This window comes from Drosophila elegans, unplaced genomic scaffold (genome assembly GCF_018152505.1).
Source record: "Drosophila elegans isolate 14027-0461.03 unplaced genomic scaffold, ASM1815250v1 contig_149, whole genome shotgun sequence".
Taxonomy (NCBI): Eukaryota; Metazoa; Arthropoda; class Insecta; order Diptera; family Drosophilidae; genus Drosophila; species Drosophila elegans.
Window position 1 is genome coordinate 1,100,127 of NW_024545513.1, and position 19,408 is coordinate 1,119,534.

General features: G+C 36.0%; 1 protein-coding gene across 3 annotated transcripts in view; it reads left to right on the forward strand.

Moving 5' to 3' along the window:
* The window catches only part of LOC108135910 (neurogenic protein mastermind), a 73,282-nt gene that overhangs the window by 2,554 nt on the left and 51,320 nt on the right, over positions 1–19,408 (forward strand). The window contains exon 1 of one of the 3 annotated variants that reach the window (XM_017256832.2): positions 3,068–3,158. The exons of 1 other annotated variant lie outside the window; for it this stretch is intronic. In XM_017256832.2, coding sequence (XP_017112321.1) covers positions 3,120–3,158 — 39 coding nt within the window. In that variant the 5' untranslated portion in view covers positions 3,068–3,119. Of the gene's footprint in view, positions 1–3,067; positions 3,159–18,155; positions 18,635–19,408 lie in introns of those variants that run through there. One more of the 3 variants, XM_017256830.2, reaches the window with a different exon arrangement.

The window sequence follows — 19,408 nt, forward strand, 5'->3', positions numbered from 1 at the left end:
GAGACATATTTCTAAAACCAAATTCGAATATTTAAGTTGTCAAATATTTACTTGTCCATTTTGTACTTGGTTATTCAAATAGCAAAGAAGTTTCTCAAATATAATCAGTACCTATTCGCCTTACAAATTTCTTAAAAAGCAAAACAAAATAATTTGTTAAAAAATTGATCATTATTAAAATTATAACTGTAGTAAGACATTAAATTAAATTGGTCTAAAATTTGGTTTTTAAAGTTTGTTGACAGTGTAAGACTTAATCGCAGCACTACCACAATCGCAGCCATAGCCCTCATCTTGTTGTTGTAGTCAACATCTCGTCATACACACTTTTGGGAAACATGTACAGTCAATACATACATAAATGCACAGCACTCGCAGTACATGGGCATATTTGCACCACCCACCTGAATGCCCCCCAAAATGCTTATACACCGCCTATTTTTCCGCATCCCCAACCCATTTTTGGTCCTTGTTTTTTTTTTGTTTTGTGGGTGGCTTTTTTTTTGCATTTTGCCACGTTGTTCTTTACTTTGTGTGTAATGGAATGAATGTTAAAATAAAAGAACAGCTGATAAGCAACAACGTTCAGCGGCAGAGTATTTTGCGGAGAAAAAAAAAGATAAAAAATCACAGGAAGATAGCAAACAATTTTGAAATTCCCCTGGTTGTCAAATAAGTATTTAATGAAATTTAACCAAATGTTCTATACTAGTTACAAAAAATTTGAAAAAAAAATGTGTTATAAGAGATAAAACATCATCAAGTTTTCCAGAAACTATCTGAATAGCTTATCTGCAATAAATTTTAAATCGATTTCCAGAGCATTATTCAGGATTTCTGAATCGAAGTTACATATATATGCATTGATGCTCAAACTTTTATTTATAACAAGTATTTAATTTTTATTTTTTCTAGCTCGAAAATACTAATAAAATTTTATAAAATTAAATGTACATAGTTTTTTTGCGATTACGATAACAGTGTGTAAACATAGAGCGAAAAAAGGTAACTTCCGCATGTTAACAGAATGAGAAATTGTTCTTTTTTTCTCAAAACAAGTTAACAGTTTCGCCGGTTCTCTCTGCTTATTTTTCGCATTCTTTTTTGCTCTCTTTCGCACTCTCTCTCTCTCTCTGTTAATGTCGTAGGTCGGGCGCCGTTCGCTCGGCCCACGTCGGTGCTTTTTACATTCCAGGAAATAATATAAATAAAAATAATAGTTACAGAAAAATTAAAGTAGATAAAAAAAATTTTAAAATAAACAAAATTTATATTACTACTAAATTACAACTACATTGCTAAATTACAATAATTTTAAATAATTATAATAGCATATATTAGCTTAGCTCGTCAATAAGTTTTCGACTTTTTAACATTCCTGATATATACTTAAAAATCTGCTGCACAAAAAGAAAGAAAAAGAACCAAAAAAAAGAAGAAATTATTTATGTACATATATGTATGTACGATGAATAAGCTACTATTTTTTGGAACGCAGCTGTAAATCACAAACATAAAAGTTGTGTTAATAGAAGCCTTAAAAGGCGAGTAAGGATTTTCCAGGGAAAAAAGGGCAAAATAAAGCAGCATCCGCGAAACGTTGCTGCCGCTGCCGCAGTCGACGCTGGCATCGACAACGAAGTCGGCTGAGAAAAAAAAGCTACGTTTTAAGCGACGTTTTCGCCGGCGTTGTAAGCAGTCCGCTAGGAAAGCGAAGATTTGTAACGTTTCTGTTAGTTTTAGCATTTCTGTAGATTTTAACATTTTCTGTTACAAAATCGCGAACAAAACGGAATGAGAAAGAAACGGTTTTTATTTCCCTCGTCTTGTCAAATTCGATTTCGCAGTTTCGCCGTTTGTGCCTGCTCCCTGGCTCCGAACGAATTGTTTAGACATGTTTGCTTTGTACGGGATTTATCGAGTAATTTTTAATTTTATCGCCAGTTGAAACAAAACAACAACAACACAACCAATTGCAGAAAAGCGAAATTAGGAGGAACAGAGAAGAAAAGGCAAAGAGCAAAAGCACGACAAACTCAGCGACGCCGGCAGAAGCAGCGAAAAAAACAAGTTGCACCGCAAAAATCACTAAAAGAGCGCACAGGAAGATAAAAACGAAAAGAAGTCGGAAAATCGGTTTTCTAGCAGGCCGCAATTTTCCACGCGTTTCAATGGAGTTTCAGTTGGCGTTGTACACTCGCGGTTTCCGCTGCTGTTATCGTTATCGTATTAACGTTTGTTGTTGTCTTCGGCGGGTCTGAGAAAGCGAGAGAGTCAGAGACGAAGAGAACTAAGAGAGCGTTAATCTTTTCAAAAAATGCAATTCTCTTTAATTTTTTTAAACTATTTTTTTTAACGTGCCGTGTTTTAAGTGTAAAAACATCAAAGGTCAGATTATGAATAAAACAAAAAAAAAAATAAGTAAATGAATAAACGTCTTACAAACACGAGAAAATTTGAAAAGCAGCTTGAAAAGTTGGTGCCACAAGAAAATCTAACAAAACAATTGCAAATATTAAAAGCAAATATTTGAAATCAAAAATTAAAAAAAAATAAGAAGCAAAAAAAAAAAATTTACTAGAAATGCAAATAGTAAATACAAAAATGACTTTCTTAAACACCAAAATGCAGAACATTAAGCAACATTCAATTACGTTATATGTCACAAAATAAAATAAAAACTAGAACGCAAGTCAAAGAATTAATGGCCTTGCGGGTATACAAATGTATTTTAGTATGTACCAAAAAAGAAATACGTAAGTTTTAATGCTGATCGCCATATTTTAACTTGATCAGCATGAACTGGGTAAAAATACATACATATGTACATATAACTTGCACGGAAACTATGAAAGATACATAACAGCATACGATTTATTATAATACAACTTAAAGTAATAGACAAAAAGTTCACATTTAAGTAAATATTACAATTTAAAATAAAATCTGGAATGGAACAATTAATTATATAAAGTTTGAAATAAAAACCAAAATAGAACCAATGAAAAGCTGCAAATAAAAAATAAAAAACAAAGACAAAGACACAAACCAAAAACAAAAACAAACGAAAAGCTAGAGAGACGGAGAGAGGCGGAGCGGAAAAGAGAGAAACTGCCGAGATGCCCGTGGTAAAACAGCGGAAAATGAGCCGCTTTAAGGTGAGTCCATAAAGTCAAAAGAGAGCCGCAAACTGGAGAGGAAAAAACTTGGGGAAGTTAACAAGCAAGGAGGGAAACTGTAGTCAGAGGGGAACAGAAAAAAAAAATAGGAGAAAGTGACAAAGAAATATAAATAAGTTAAAAACTTAGCTTTAAAAGTTATTAACTGTAATGATACCAACTTTATGTATGTATGTAATTTGTATCTACATTAAATCATTTTATTTACAACAGCTACTATTTACGGTCAAGTATATAAAAAACAAATATATAAAATACTATTATCTTAATCAGCAAAACTTTTATTTTAATTTTTATTCCTAAAATAAGTTTTTTCTCTATCCGAATAAATATTTAACCATAGCTTAATTTTTGAAATATTAAACATTTTGAGGTATGGTTTTCCATTTATTTTTGTAATTAAATGAAATAAGAACCGGGAATTTTGTATAGTGGTGCAACTAGAAAACCTAATTTCTCCTTTCTTGGCTCTCTCTCGTCTTCGGCCGCTTCTTCTTATTTTGATCACTTAATACTTAGACTTTCAAACGAAAAAATTCAAATACAACACAAAAAAACTGGTAGTAGAAAAAAAATTCGCAAGTTCAATGAACTTGCCATGAAAATTATACTCTGCCAGCTCACGACGACAGAAAAAAGGCCAAAAGAAGGGGGACAATGATGGCTAAGAAGAGGAGAAAGAGGAACGAGAAAGAGGAGAAGTAGGGAGTGGAAAAAGCAAAAAACTAGTCATGCGTCGCTGCTGCTGCATAGATTTCTGCGACTCCGACCTGACCTAAAATGCAAAAAGTGTTTCTTTCTCCCATTTGAGCTGTTAAAACGTCACGTCTCTCTAAAAATGTCTGTTACTTAACAGAAGTTGGCAACTAAAAGAGAGAAACCCAAAAGGGTAAAAATCCTAAAGACCGAGTTCAAGTCCTTGCAAAAAAAATTCAAATTAAGTGCTGAAAAAAATTTGAGAGCTGTGAAAAATTAAATGCAAATCATTTGACAGCTTTGTTTAGCTTTATATTTAGTTTTGTAATGTTGTCCAAATTAAATGCACGGACAAGATATTTATTCAAGATTTCATATTTAATAAGAAATATACATAAAAAAACGAATCCGAAACAAATTACAGTTGCTTGTTAAGAAAATTTATATTTTGGAACAGTTGTCCATTGAAAGCATTAATTCTTCTCAACTTCACACGCAATTAATCCATTAAATAAATTAACAAAAAAAAAAATGTAAATGATTTCCTTACGCATTTAAACTTGACTTTAATGTTGTACAACCCAAGAACAAGAATTTTGAATGAAAGTCCAGTACACTGAACACTCATTTAATGATCCGAATATTCAATGCCATACTTATATTTTAATTCATTCACTCAACTTAACTTAATGTTGCCTTTGTTCATTTAAGATTTTACACAGTTTTCCATAATGTCAACTAAACTTGAAATAATTGGATAACACTCCATCAATAATTCGTTCCTTGGAAAAAATGTATTTATTTTACGCACATTAAAGCAATAAGGATATTTAATGTTACACTCGAACTTCAAAAGGTGTTGTTGTTTAGGTTTAATTGAACAAAAAAAATGTATAAATAATAATCTGGTAGAAATATTAAATAATCGATTTGTATCATAAGTAGGTATGTTTTGTAATCAGAGAAAAGTGTCTCGTCCTGAGTGAAATTTGTTTTACGAGCTTTGGTGGACTGAAAAAGTGGGTGGGGAAAATGTATCCTACAAATGGGTTGGGGTTTTCAGGAGATTTTAGGCTTTTGATGCCCACAAAAGGCGACGACAACTGCGGCTCACTGGCGCCCCCTAGAGGACAATGCGATATGTGTGTGAGTGTGTGTGTGTGTGTGTGAGTGTGTGTGCTCTATATGTATGTATGTTTTTTCTCGGTTTATTTTATTTATTCTCTCTTTTTCTTGTGCTGAAATAAAGGAGATAAGAGGGGGGCGTTGGATGGTGGATATTGAAAGGGGGGAAAGGGGAGGTGGTTTCAGGGGGTTTGGTACAATCGTAGGTGCCGCCATCTGTCGTTTTTTTTTTTGTATGAGTTGACATCACAACGGATATGGAATTTTTCAATATTTACGGTGGTAGTCGTTTTTGTTGTTGTTGTTAATGTATGCAGCTCACACATACACTGTGAGAAATTCCTTGTTTTTGGTAGGGGTTTTGGGTGGTGCGCAAAAGCACCCCCGCGACAAACCCCCTTGAGAGTCTCCTCTTCGTGCTTATGTAAGCATTTTCAGCATGTTTCGCTTTTATATACTTCAAGTGGGCGTTAGCTGGGGTGGGAGGGTGAAAAATGGGGCGGGGCTGCCCACGCATAGCACCCTTAGCCTTATTTTCCCTATTTTTCCCATTTTTTTACTGCCACTTTTCCAGCAGCCGAAACACACACACACACACACATCTTTGTTGTCCTTTCTGTTTTGCACTGTTTTTTTTTTTTTTTTTCCCCATTTGGTTATATTTTTGTAATTTATTTAACAAAGGGAAATGCAGCTTTGCGCCGCTAGGTGGCGTTGAGATGATGTGCAAATAAAAAATTGCAACAATTTGTTAGCCTTGAAGCGTTAAAAGGGCACATCTATTGGGGCGGTGTATTATTAATATAACGCATACGTCGTGTGTGCTCACGCAAAAATACGTAAATGTAAATTAATTTCATTGGGGAATCAGTGGAAAGGAGGAAGCGGTGGGGGAAGAAAACAGAGCTGGGTTGAGTCTTATGTAAATATAATAATAATATGTTCTCATTGCACACGGGGCGAATGCGCAATTATTGCAATGTATTATTTACGAAATATCAAGTATACGTTTTGTGAAGCAAAATAGGTCGGTGTCTAAATGTAAATCTTTTTAGAAGCTTACATTAAATTAAGATCATATAAATATATAAATGTTATAATTTTTTCTTGAAAAATTCCTTGTTAATATATAACGTAAATGTTATGTTATGTATGTTATTTAAAGCAAGGGTAAAATTACAAAAGCATTTTAACTTTACTCCATTGTTTAAAGCTTTTTAAACATTGTTCTTAAACAATATTGTTTTTGCCTACAGAATTTATCTCACGAAAATTATCTTTAGCTAACTAACAATTAGTTGCTTCCCTTAAGTTGTTCCACTTATACCATTTAAGTCGCACTTAATTAATAAGCTAAATGTGGCAGGCAAATTCCCATGTAATTTGTGATACCTTTTGCCCAGCAACCAACTTTTTAATTTGGTTAATTTGCATTTTTGGGGGTGGAGACGATGGGGTGTACAAATGCATTTGTGACCAGATTAGGAGCTGCCAGCAATAATTTGAGGTGTATATTATATATATATATATACATAAATCGGGGCGATGGCATATAGACCAGGGAACTAATATAATATGCGTTAAGTATATGCAGCTCAACGCACAGACACACATACAAGCCATAATTTAAGCGTGCGTATGTGTGTGTGTGTGTGTGTGTAAGTGTGGCTTTTGTATAATGAGAATCGTTGGCCAACGCATTATACATATTTATATAATTGCATTTTGTTTGCTTATAAAGGATGTGTACACACCCACATACATGTGTGTGCACACACTCAGAAGCACACATTTATAATGAGACGAGGGCCGTTTTTAAAATTGCCCTTGACGAAGTGTGGGGCATGCTGCTTTTAAATGATATTATTTACATGACAGATTATCATATGAAATTTTTTTTTCTAATGTTTATGTTGTTATGTTGTTGTTATAAACGACTTTAAACAAAAATGTATCCAATTATTATTTTTTTTATTATTCTAATTATTTACATCTGTGTCTTAAGTAATAATTTATTTATTTTACTTTTATTTTTTTGAAAACTTAATATTTTAATTTTATTACTATTATCCAAAAACTCTACAATCGCCCCACACCGCTTGTCACCCATTCTGTATGTACAACTCTGTGGTCTCTTCAATGTTTGCCCAACATTTGCCAGTCATAAAACCCCCCTGAAACAGTATATATGTATATGTATAGCTAAATTCACAGCAAGGAGATTACGATTTTCACATGGATTTGACAATTGAAAATTAGCGGATTAGGGGCTGATGCCTAAGCGAGGCTTCACTGTTCAGCGTCGAGGGGATTTCAAAGGGTTTCGTTGCGGTTTTCTGGGGTATTTATTGCTTAATAGTTATCAGTGTAGCGCAGGTACACTGTTGGTTAGCATATGCTAGGGTTCTACTGGTCAAAGGGCTCTTGCACATCTATTGTACAAGGACTTGTTCCGTTCCACAGAAGGATGTTCATGGCAATTTGATAGTTTTGTAATTTCATTGTATTATATTACATTCAGTCAAATCAAAATATGGGAGACTTCATCTTCATTACACTTTATTACCAAATATCATGAGCTTTTAAGCTTGCTATGTCATTAAAACACAAACTTTCACCTTAACAAGATTTAAATGTTTGATGTCGCAGAAATTTATTGGGATTACCATCTACAAGTGAAGCCTTTCAAGGTATTAAGCTATTTAATTGTCTACACTCAAATAAACAGAGAGTCTTGAAAATAAACTGCAGACAGTATTATTAATTCATTACTAAATATTGTAACCCCTATAGTTTTTAGTTTTATTTTTATATATAAACCGTAGTGTAAGGTTTTAAAACAAGTAAAACCACATACGTTTTATTGTGGTACTTTCGCCGTCTTAATTTAATACTCATCATTGTGAGAAATTGTTCATATCCAATAGTTAAAAACTCATGTCACAATAGTTTAGTTACTGGGTCAATTTAATTTTTTTATGTGGGTATAGTCACCTGTGTTTAAGTGATTTGAAATCTTTAGGCATTGCTTTGTCAATCGAATTTGTTTTCAATGGAAAAATGGTTGGTACGAGCCATTGAGATTCAATTGTATTTGTTTGTGCTAGTGTTTTTGAACAATGTTTTTTGGCCTCTGTGTTAACTCTCGCGCTCATCTCCGAGTGTCCTGTATTTGGGTGGTTTGTGGTGGGTGTTTTTAGTGGGTGTTCCAGTGGGTGTTTTTAGTGGGTGTTCCAGTGGGTGGGTGGCTCTGTGGCTGGGTGGTTTAGTGCCTCGGTGGTTCGCCGGCCGGGCTGTGTTGCATGGCAACGCAGCTCGACGCATTTCAGCCGGATGCCTCCAGTGGCAACCAGTTAGTTTTGAGAGCACACAGAACTTAGGACGAGGGTATGTGCAGAGGTGGATGTGTGCAGATGGGATGGATGGATTGTGGGCGGGACACATAGGTGGCGAGTGGCGAGTGGCGGAGTCCAAAACCATCGAAACATTGCCCAGGCACAGGCTATTCCCATTTCCCCGGCACTTTGCACATAGTTATATGCCCCGATCTCTGCCCCTTTTCGTGGCGCGGCTACAGATGCAGATATACAGATACAGCTACAGCTACAGCTACAGCTACAGCTACAAATACAAATACAAATACAGACTCTCGGCTCCAGATGCGGATGCAGAATGCAGAATGCAGAACGCAGATATACGGATAGCGGATACGATACATATGTATTTAGCGGAGTTGGCTGGTCTCTGGTACATAGAGCACATCTATGCCTCTGTGTGTATATTCGCCATGTATCGGCAATTCAGCTCCTTGCTAGTTTTCCCTCAATCGCACTTCCTTCTTTCACTTTTCCGCGACAAGCTTTCCCTGATTTGGTGGCTCCCTTTTTTCGCTTTTTTCTTTTGATTTTTTGAGCATACTTATTGGGTTGCCTTGCACAAATGTGGAGAACCGATTAGTAAATGGGTTAACAAATGTTAGTTTATTACGTATTCTTTAAAGCATATATGTTTATTATTTGTTGTATTATAAAAACCTAACAAGTGGCCATAATTTGATTTAAATTTTATTTAAAAGCTACGAGCAACAAGTGATGTTAGAAAAGGAATATAAATCAAATTAATTTCTATATTTTATGATGTCTTCATAATATCTTTATATTCAAATCCGTTTTTATTTGAAATCATTTTTTTGGTCTATACTTAAATCTAAACTAAATGATTATAGTCATAGATATTTTTTTGTTATACTGTTTTCAACTAGTTTTTAGGTTTTCTAAAGGTTTTGTTAAAGTTGTGGAATTACTTTTATAAATACGAGAATAAGCAAATTTAAGCCTGGCTTTTATTTCCATTCTTTATATTATTTAGTTTTTGTGAGTGCCCTGCAAATATCGTACTAACAATAGCAGTCCTTGTGTATAATATATCTTTATATACCATCTGTTTTTGATGTTTTTAAACTTTTGCAAACTTTCGCTTGCTACTTTTTTCTTTTGTGTTTTCCTCTTTTGCTTACATTGTGTGCAAAGCGAATTAAAAATTCCATTTTGTTGTGTAACTTTTGCACTTTGCAATGTAACTGCCCGTCTCCTTACCTTCTAAAAATAAGGAAGGACTCGCCCTTTATTATCCTTTGCCCTTTTTCACCCTTTTCGCAACATTTTCTGATGTTGCGTGCATTTGTGCAATATGTTAAATAATTGAGTGTGAGTATGGCAACTCATAACCCTTACACATTTTCCAGGCATTCAAAAACCCTTTTCTCCTCCTCCTCCCATTCCTTACTTCTTCTTTATTTATTCCTTATTTTTGCGCCTTTGCTTTGTGCTTTCTTCGTGTCCCCTGCTGTCTGCATTTTTCTGTTGTATTTTGCCTATATGTATATGCGTGTGTGTGCCACGCCTGCCATATTCTGTTTGGCGAAAAGTTTTCTGGCAGTTTTTGGGGGTTTGTGGCAACCCTATAGGGTGCACCCCCTATTTTTTAAAATGTAAGCCCAACAAAAGAAACAAATGGCAACGGAAAATAAAGCATCCTGTAAAAGTATTTAAAAACAAATTACACAAAATATATTTCGGTTGTTTTATAGTAAGAAGCTAAAATGGTTAACAGTCTGTACAATACTAAAAAAAAATTCGGGTAATTTTTATTTTGAGAATTTTTGTAAAACTGTTCAACCCAAGTTATTCAAGAAAACTATCTCCCCATTTTTTTTTTACTTGTGTATTTCATAAAAAATAATAGAAACTCTTAATCACTATAAAACATACGGTAACGAATAGTTTTTGCAATTTTTTTTATAGTTTAAAGGTTTTTTTCCTTGAAACGATTTCAAGATTTTTCCAGTTTCCCAGGTTTTCTATCAGGTGCAACCCTTCACTAATTTCAGCTAGATTATTTTGCTTAGTGAACCTGCCGACGGTTGTCCGATGTTGCTGTGTGGCTTTATTTTGTGTTGCTAGTGCTGTTGGTCATTGGCCTTTTTTGTCGTCTGTGTGTTGCGTCGGTCAGTTTTTCGGTTGCCACAGAGCAACGTAGACAATGGCAATAGAAACAAACAGCAACAGTAGTGACAACAGTAACAACCAAAAGAAAAGTCCAACTATACTAGAAACATTACCAACAACAAAAACCGAAAAATATTATAGTAACAGAAAAAAGATGTAACAGCAAGATTATTTAAATAAAATATTGAAAACAAAAACCACACAACATATAATTAGCTTTAAATTGCAGCAACATCAGCAGCAACAAAACGCGAAATTGCAGCAACAACATCATACTAAAAACGTCAGAACAAAAATATCAGCAACAACAAAGAGACAAAGCGATCTGTAGAATTGGCCAAAAAAACCAGCATCAGCAACAGCAGCAGCAACACACTGGAAACAGCAGCAGCAGCATAAGGAACAACAGGAGCAACAACAAGAGGCATTAACAGCATCAGCAACAGCAACAGCAACAGCAACAACACGTTAAATTGCGCACTTTGCGTTGCGATTTTCAACATCTCCAATGGTCTGATGTTGCTGCAGTTGCTGCTGGTGCGGGTTGTTGGTTGCCGGTTGCTGGCTGCCAGTTGCTGCTGGCTGGTTGCTAGTTGTTGTTGCCTAGGTTCACATTCTCATTACAGTTCATTCACCCAAAAGATACGGCTTTATGTATCTATTAGTTATGTATGTGCCTCCACAGCCTTCAGTGTTCAGTTAAGTTTAGTTTTGTTGTTGTTGCTGCTGCCGTTGCTGTTGCTGTTGCTGCTGTCGATGGGGCAAGCTGCAGCAGCAGCCTCCGCCTGCAGTTTCAGCCAAGTTTTGATTTGTGTTATGTTGTAGATACACACGGACAAACACATACGCGCTAACCAGAGGCAAAAGCAGCCGCAAATGCAGATACAGATACAGATACAGATACAGATACATTCCTCTTGACCATCTGTCGTCGTCGTCGTCATCTGTCTCACCTCCACCTCTGCCCCTCTCGCTCCCTCCCTTCAGCCATCTCACTCCCTTCCCAAGTCAAAGTTTCGCATTGCTCAACTGGCAAAAAAAAAAGGAAAAAGGTTACTAACAATGTTTTCAACTTTTTTTGACATTTTAGTTTTATAACTCATAAGTATATTTTAATCTACTTTATAACAATAACCTCGAATAAATACATTTTAATAGTTATGCATTTACTAATTTTTCCTTTAACTTTTTTTTGCAGGTGAGTTTTCGTGTACCATTTTTAAAATATAAGACGAAATTCAAGTCCACATATGGGTAAGCGATTTTGTCAGTTTTTCTTACAGTAACAGTTTCGTAAAGTACCAATTGGGAACTATTATTAAACTGAATGTTTACATAATATTTTAGCAATCGTTAAAATAAGCTATGAGTTGGAAAAGATTATTTTTCGCGTTTTCGCTTTCTACTTTTCCTGCTCGTATCTATACAGTATTTCACAAATTTTTCTTGTTCTGGAAAATTTCGTCCAACTTTTATTGTTGTTTTTGTCATTTCTTTTTTTTTGGGGTATTTTTTTGCAATTCGCTGAAAATTAAAGAAGAAGAGAGCCCCCCTGATTTTCCACCTTCTCACTTTTCACGGCGGGCTTAGTTTTCCAATGTGCAACATGCAGCATCTGTGGCAGAAAGAGATGGGTATACATTGAGCGAAAGAGAGAGATCGAGTGGGAGAGGGATAGGGAGAGAGTGAGTGAGAGAGGGGTAGAGGAAGAGGAAGAGGAAGAGGTAGAGGTAGAGGTGGAAATGTGGAGACTGCCATTTCCAGTGTGTATTTAGCAAAATGTTTTGTTGCTGTTGTAGTTTAGTTTTCCCACTTCCAGGCAACAGTCAACTGCTGCAACTGCAAGAGCAACAGCAGCAGCAACAACAACAGCTAGCAACCTGCAACACCAACAAACTGCAACCTGCAACCTGCAACAACAAAAGGGTCTCAAAACTCAGCACAGAGCTTTTCAAACAGCCTCAGAGCATCGGTTTTGTGTCTATTACATACAGAGAAAATCCCCCTCACCACTCTTCAATATCCCCCCCTTGGAATTTTCCACCCCCTCCTCTCCCTCCATTTTTGTTAGCCTCGAATGCAACCAAACAACCATGATGACGAGCTAACGGTGGCAATGCCTCGCCCTAGAAAATCCTCTTCTCCCCCATTAACCCCCTTAACCTCCCACCCTTATCACCCCCTCCCCCCCACCTCCCCCTGGGGGCACTTTGATTTGTAGAGCCCCTTCTGACCTCCACCCCGCCCCCAAATGCCGACACCCCTGGGAGCTTAGTTTAGTTTTTGGGTATACATAAATCAAAATCTTCTTGCAGTCCATCGGCGATTTTGCAACATTTTTTCGAACAAATTATGTTAAGGAAAAAAATTTAATAAAATTCTTTATGCTCAAAAAAAATACTTCCAAGACTTAACATTATTTTAATAAGGCTTTTAAGATATCCTATGAGGTTTCAGAAGCTGCACTTAAACATAAATATGCAACTTTTAGTAAAGAAGCTAAGAAAAGGCACTTTAAATACTTAAACAGAAATTAAATTTGGCTGCTTAAATAACTTATGAGGATGAAAAGGTGTATTAAGAAATAAATATATAAACCTCAGAGGAAAGAATCAAAGAAAAGGCAAAGGCAACGTTTAAAGATTAAAAAAAATCTAAGAAATTTTAATTTAACTTCACTGGTTAAAGAAAAAACGTAGTAAGTCCCCCAATTTAAATATATTTCGCTTTGATTTTCATCCATTGCGGGTTTTTGTTATTAAAAATTGAATTTAAATCGAATAAGAACTAGTTTTAATCTTAACATTTTTAATGTTATCATGCAATTTAATACGCATTGTTTTTAAACTATTTACTATACAATTTTGAATTCTATTTTTACTATTTAATTTTTTTCATCTGTAAACTAGTTAAATGCGTTAAAATATTCAATAAAAAATTTAAATTCGCAGACTTGAAGTAAACATTTGTTAACAGTATTTTGCCACTATTATCGTTGTCATATAAGAAATTAAGGCTGAGCAAACATTAAATTTCAAACACTTGGGCCACTTTGACTACCTTTCCTAGCCGCTGCTTTGTCTTTCAATCAAACTTCAGCTTTAACCCTATATGTCTGTGATCCAATTCTCGGATCACCCACTCCCAACCTTAACCCTTTCATGCCCTGCCTTCCCTTAGGTGAGCATTGAACATTGGGAATTACTACTCACGTAACCTAAGCAAACGGAGGGGGGCATCGCATAATCACTCGATTCCCAGTCAACACACGATGTTGTTGGGTAACTCCTCATAATTCCTCTTGGTCAAAATCTTTTGTTCTACTAAAACCCCCAATGTGCAAGGGAGATGGGCAAATCGAGAGAGTGAGAGAGAGAGAGAGAGAGAGAGCAGCCCTCACACACATCGAGAGTTTGGCTAATAAGTGAAGTATCCATAATTGTTTGATGGGAAAAGGGGGCGTGGCAATACCCAGAACCATCATATTTGCTCTAACCCAGAAATCAAAATTCTCTACTAAACAGCTGGGCCCAAAATATTAGCAATGAATAATTTTTAAATAATATGTTTTAAATTTCTTAAATAACCTTTTTTTTAGATAAACTAGATAATCAATAAATATCGTTTAAAATCCATGCAAATGTTATTTTAAAAGAAACTACTTAGTGTTTTTGTTTTGATATAGAATTAGAGTACTATTTTAAGCTCAATTGTGTGAGCTAAACTATTGAAATATTGGAACACTCTGGTCCTTTCTATTTGTTATTGTTATCTTGATAGCAAATCTATCGCTTAAGTGACATTGAAATCATAGAATTTATCCATAGAACCGATGTTTTTAATAGAGTATGAACAAAAATGTATTTTTTAATTTCTGCTGCTAGTATTTTTAACTCAACTGTGTAAGCCAAACTATTGGAGCACTCTGGTTCTTTGTATTTGTTATTATTATTTTGATAGCAACTTTATCGTTGTATAAACTTTACTATTTATCGATAATATCGATATTTTTAAAGAGTATCGATTTCAGTTTATTTTTTAGCTGCTGCTATTATTTTAAGCTTAACTGTGTGAGCCAAACTATTGAAATGTTGGAACACTCTGGTCCCTTGTATCCCTGTATTTGTGTGGGCTCTGTTTTGTGTGTGTGTGTGTGGTGGCATATCCAGGCGTAGGTGTAGTTGTGTGTACGGGATGCGTGAGTTGCATGAGTGCAGGATGCGCGCGCTGCACACAACACACACACACACACACACTTTTGGACATGGAAAACTCAAGGAACAAGCGACGACGATGGTCCTCAATCAGGAATTTCTAGGCGGAAAGGGGGTGGGCCATATCGGGATGGGGTGGGGTGGTGAATCGTTGGAGGATTGGTGGAAAATCGTGGAAAATTTTCGGCAGCCGCCAACCCATTAACACGATGGGTACGATGACGATGACGATGGCGATGGCGATATGACGAGCGCAACTCCACTTCGGTTGGCTGGTTTTGTTTGTCGTCGCTTTTTGGGTTTTGCTTTTGTGTTAATATCACGGCAACACTGGACCCTGGGATCCATCTGCATGTGTATATCTGTACATGTACCTATATCAAGATATATAACGATTTATATAGCCGCTCCTTCATATTCCCTCAAAAGTGGCAAGTGCAAAGGATTTTGGGATAAATCGTCTTTGACTAATTTAACCATAAATATATATAAATTATACACTTTAATATTGTTAAGAACATTTTAAATACATTTTTTGTATTTAAACATCAAGTTTTTGAAAACTAGCGTTAATCTGTTGTAAAAATTACTATATTAGTAATAATACGGTATTAATCCATTAAGTGTCTACTTCGGTACACTTTTCGTATTTTTCTGTTTTTTGAAAAATGTGTGTCTACTGCATTTTTAACCCCTGAATCTTTCACACATTTTGACAGATTTCCTCTTGATTCTTAGGCCGCGTTTTCCGGAAGATGTTAAACCTTTTCGGCCATTTTAATCCCTTAGTTACACTGCCCTTTCTTAAAGCAACATTTATTTTCCTCATATTTTTACTCCCACTTTGCTCTCAGTTTCTCCTACTTTTCCTGCCGTTTTCCTGTCTTTATGGCGCTTGTTTGCCCACACACTTTTCCTGCCCTTAACCTCTCTTTACCTCCCGTTTTCCTTCCCATTTACTCTTTACTTTTCCTACCCACTTTCGCCCCCACTTTTTCCGCCCATTTTGCCTGCAATTTTCCTTTTATGCAGTCGTCCTTTGCCTTTTGTCAGCTGTTGCAGCTTCGGGCAATCCTTTCTTCTGTATCCTCCTACCCCGTTTTTTGCACATGGAAATCCTTTCCAATATTTTCTGCATTTCTCGGGTGCGTTTATTAAAATATTTGCAATGTTTTTTGATATGAAGATACTGCCCCTTTTCCCCCGGTTTTTAACCCTCTTTTTTCCTATGCATTTCGTTTTTGGTGTAGATGTGGGAATTGTGGGGGAGGGGCGATAAGGGGAGGGGTGGGGTGGGGTGGGGAGGGAAGGGAAGGGAAGGGGATTGCACTTCGGTTTTGCGTTCGTTGGTACCGTTGTCACGACCCAAAAATTGTGCGCTGATTCTATTTTGTGTGTGTCCATAACCCAGCGAGGCTATATTATACCCCTCTCGTTCGCACCGCCCGCATCGGGATGGCCCCCAGTCACTCGCACGGCCACTACTGTTGCCATCTCTCTTTTAGGAGGGGCACAGGAAGAAGAAGAGGAAGAGGAAGAGGAGGAGGCGGAGGAGGAGGTGTCTCTGGAGAGAGAGAAAGGTTTTCTCGCATCCAGAAGTTGCTGCCACTTTAAGTTGGTACCGTTCGTCGCTGTCGTTTGTCGTTGTCGGGTTAACGGTATCCCCAAGATATACACAGACACACCCACGGTCACAAATTTACCACCACATCCACTACATCCACACACAAACACACACACTTTGAAGACACACCCACACACACAAGCAGTAAAGAAAATAGCCGGGAAAGGCGCCTTAAGACAAAAAAAGTTTCTCTAAAAAAAATATTAAAAAAAAAAATAACAAGGAAGACTACATGATACTAAGAAATCTGCTGGTAAATATTAATTACCAAAAATAACTTAAACAAAGAAAGGTCAAAAACAAACAAAATTTACTTTTACTTGCAAAGTTTTGAGCGAGAGTGTATGCATTAGAAAGAGTGTGTGTCTGTGTGTGGCATTGGGTGAGTGTGAGTGTGTATAGATAGATGATTGACTAAATGAATTGGCCAGCAACAAGTGGTAGATTGTGGCTACTGATGAGGTTTTTAAAAATATTAAGATATTAACAAAACTTTTATATAAATTTTGGATACATTATTCGATCGTTCCAATGGCAGCTAAAGGGCTTAGTTTTTTATATATGTAACTAAAAACATTCTTTTAAAGAAGTAAAAAATGACTATATCCATAATATATATGTATTCAATTAATTTTCGGATCATTCCAATGGCTGTTATATGATATAACCGTTCGATCTAAACAAAATTAAAACAGTATTTTTGAAAAAAAAATTATAGGTTTTTTAACACAATAATTTGATTATTTACTATAATCATACCATTGCGAAGAAGCACAACCGAAACAGAAATCTATAAATGAAAGTTAATCTACTAAAAAATTTCTACCAACTTATATTTTGTAAATTTTATTTAAAATGCTGACCTAACTTAACCTAACCCGACTTCAAATACTGATTGGCTGCTGTTCGATTGCGCTTCTATTACAGCTGCCCATTTGCAACGCACAACGTGCAGCATGCAACATGCAACTCGCAACACGCAACCTGCAACATCGGCTTTCCAAACTGTGTCACAGAGTTGCTTTTGCTTGCAACTGAAAGAACCAGTTGGGTGGAAAATTAAGGGGGGGAAAAGCGTGGCGAAAAGTTCAGGAGCAACAAAGGGAGGAAACTGGAGTTGCAGATAGAGACAGACACTTGGCACTTTCCTATGAAAAAAGCATGGGAAGATGGTATTGCCAAGAGACATGCCTGTAAATATGTTCACAGTAAGATACACCACTTGAGAACAGCAGTGGGCAAAATAATAAAATAGATAGGAACTAAGAATGAAAAAAATATTATAGAAAGGCAGAAAAGTTATTTTTTGATAACAGAACAAAATAGTTCTTAGTTCTGCAGGATATTGTAATACTGAAAAATGCAGGGGCTGTGCTATTTTTTTTACCGCCGTTGTTTGGCCAGCGTTGTTCCCACATTAGAACCTGATTTTGTGACCAAAGTTGGGAAATGTATTAACAGAGTCCTTTCCTTCTCTTCTGGCCGCCCATTTTGCTCAATTTCTCCGCCTTTGTGAGCAACCCCCTCTCCCATTGCAAACACACATTTTCCTTATTTTTTGGCCCAACCGCTTTTCCTTTTATTTAGCGTGCTTTTTTCTTGCTTTCTTGTGCTTTTGGCTTTGGATTTGGCTTTGGCTTCTTTCTATTGCTGTCGCCGCCGCCGCCGCCGCCGCCGCCGCTCTGCTGACGCCTCTGTTGACGTCGCTGCACAACACACACATACACACACACACACACACACGCGGGTTGGGGCACTCACAGATACTCACCAATACCGACGCACGTATTTACTACATTCCTCAGTACTTGAAGCGCCTCCGGAAGTGATGGTTTTCATCTCTGCGGCGGTGCGTCGCGAATTTTGAGAGCGAATAATAACAAAGCAAAGCACAGAACAGAAAAAAGCAAAAAAAATCAGCACAAAAAACCAGAAATTAAGTAGTGTTAGCCAAAGGGATTTGTTTTGTGTTATACACCCATAAGGCGGGTGCTATTTCCCTGTGCCGAACGCCCGCACCCCGCCCCCACATAATCATTTTTTTTCGGTGCACTCTACTTAGTTCTGATTAAATATTTAAACAAAACAAGAAAAGAGGAATACATACATACTCCGAATTTGTAACTACAAGTGAAAAACCAGCTTGTTATGTGTGTGTGCGATTGTTGAAAATTGTGGAAGCAAAAAAAAAAAAAGCGAGGAAAAATCAGCAGCCGAAGAATGCGCAGCAAACGAAATACCAGCGATTTGGGCCTATTGCAGCGCACCTGCATTGTTGGCGGAAAATCGGTGAGCTAATATATCTGAAGCCAAAACAAAAAATACAATATACAATAATTTAAAGGGAAATTAATGGTTGTTTATGCGCAATTTACGAAGAAAAATACAAAAATAGAAAGGAAACTTAATGACCATTGCTTGAAGATATTAAACAAGTTAGTTAAACATAGCTTATAGTCTTTTATACTTTTTAATGAATCTCTATGCAAATCTGATTTTGGCATGATGAATCAATAGTCTGCCGATAAAAGCAAAGTTGTCCAAGTTGTTTAAATAAATCAGGAAAAGAGTTTTGAAAAGCTAAACTTAAGAATTATACCATCTCCAATTTTAAAAATTAAATCACGAAGCTCATTCCGTTTCAGAAATAATTTAAATTGTTGTTTAATCAATTACTTGAAATTCAAACTATTTCTTTTTTAGTCACCAAACTAGGTCAAATTATAAATATATAGAAACAAAGACTTCCCTTGAACTAATATTTCTCTATTTTTATTCTTTAAGTATTCAAAAACAAATTTAAATTAGAAATGCAAATCTGTAATTAAAATAGTTTTTCCAAAAATGTAGAAAAGTTGATTTAAATAAATTTTTATATCGATTTTATGTTTAATTAAATTAAATTAGCATTAATGTTATCGCCTTTCCAATTAACAAGCAACAATTTAAAGATAACAAAAAAAAGAATAATAAACCTATTGATTTTCAGTCAATCACACAAAGATCTTATTTTTGCATTGGCAAATCTACAAATGAAATCAAGAGACCCCAACAACAAAAATC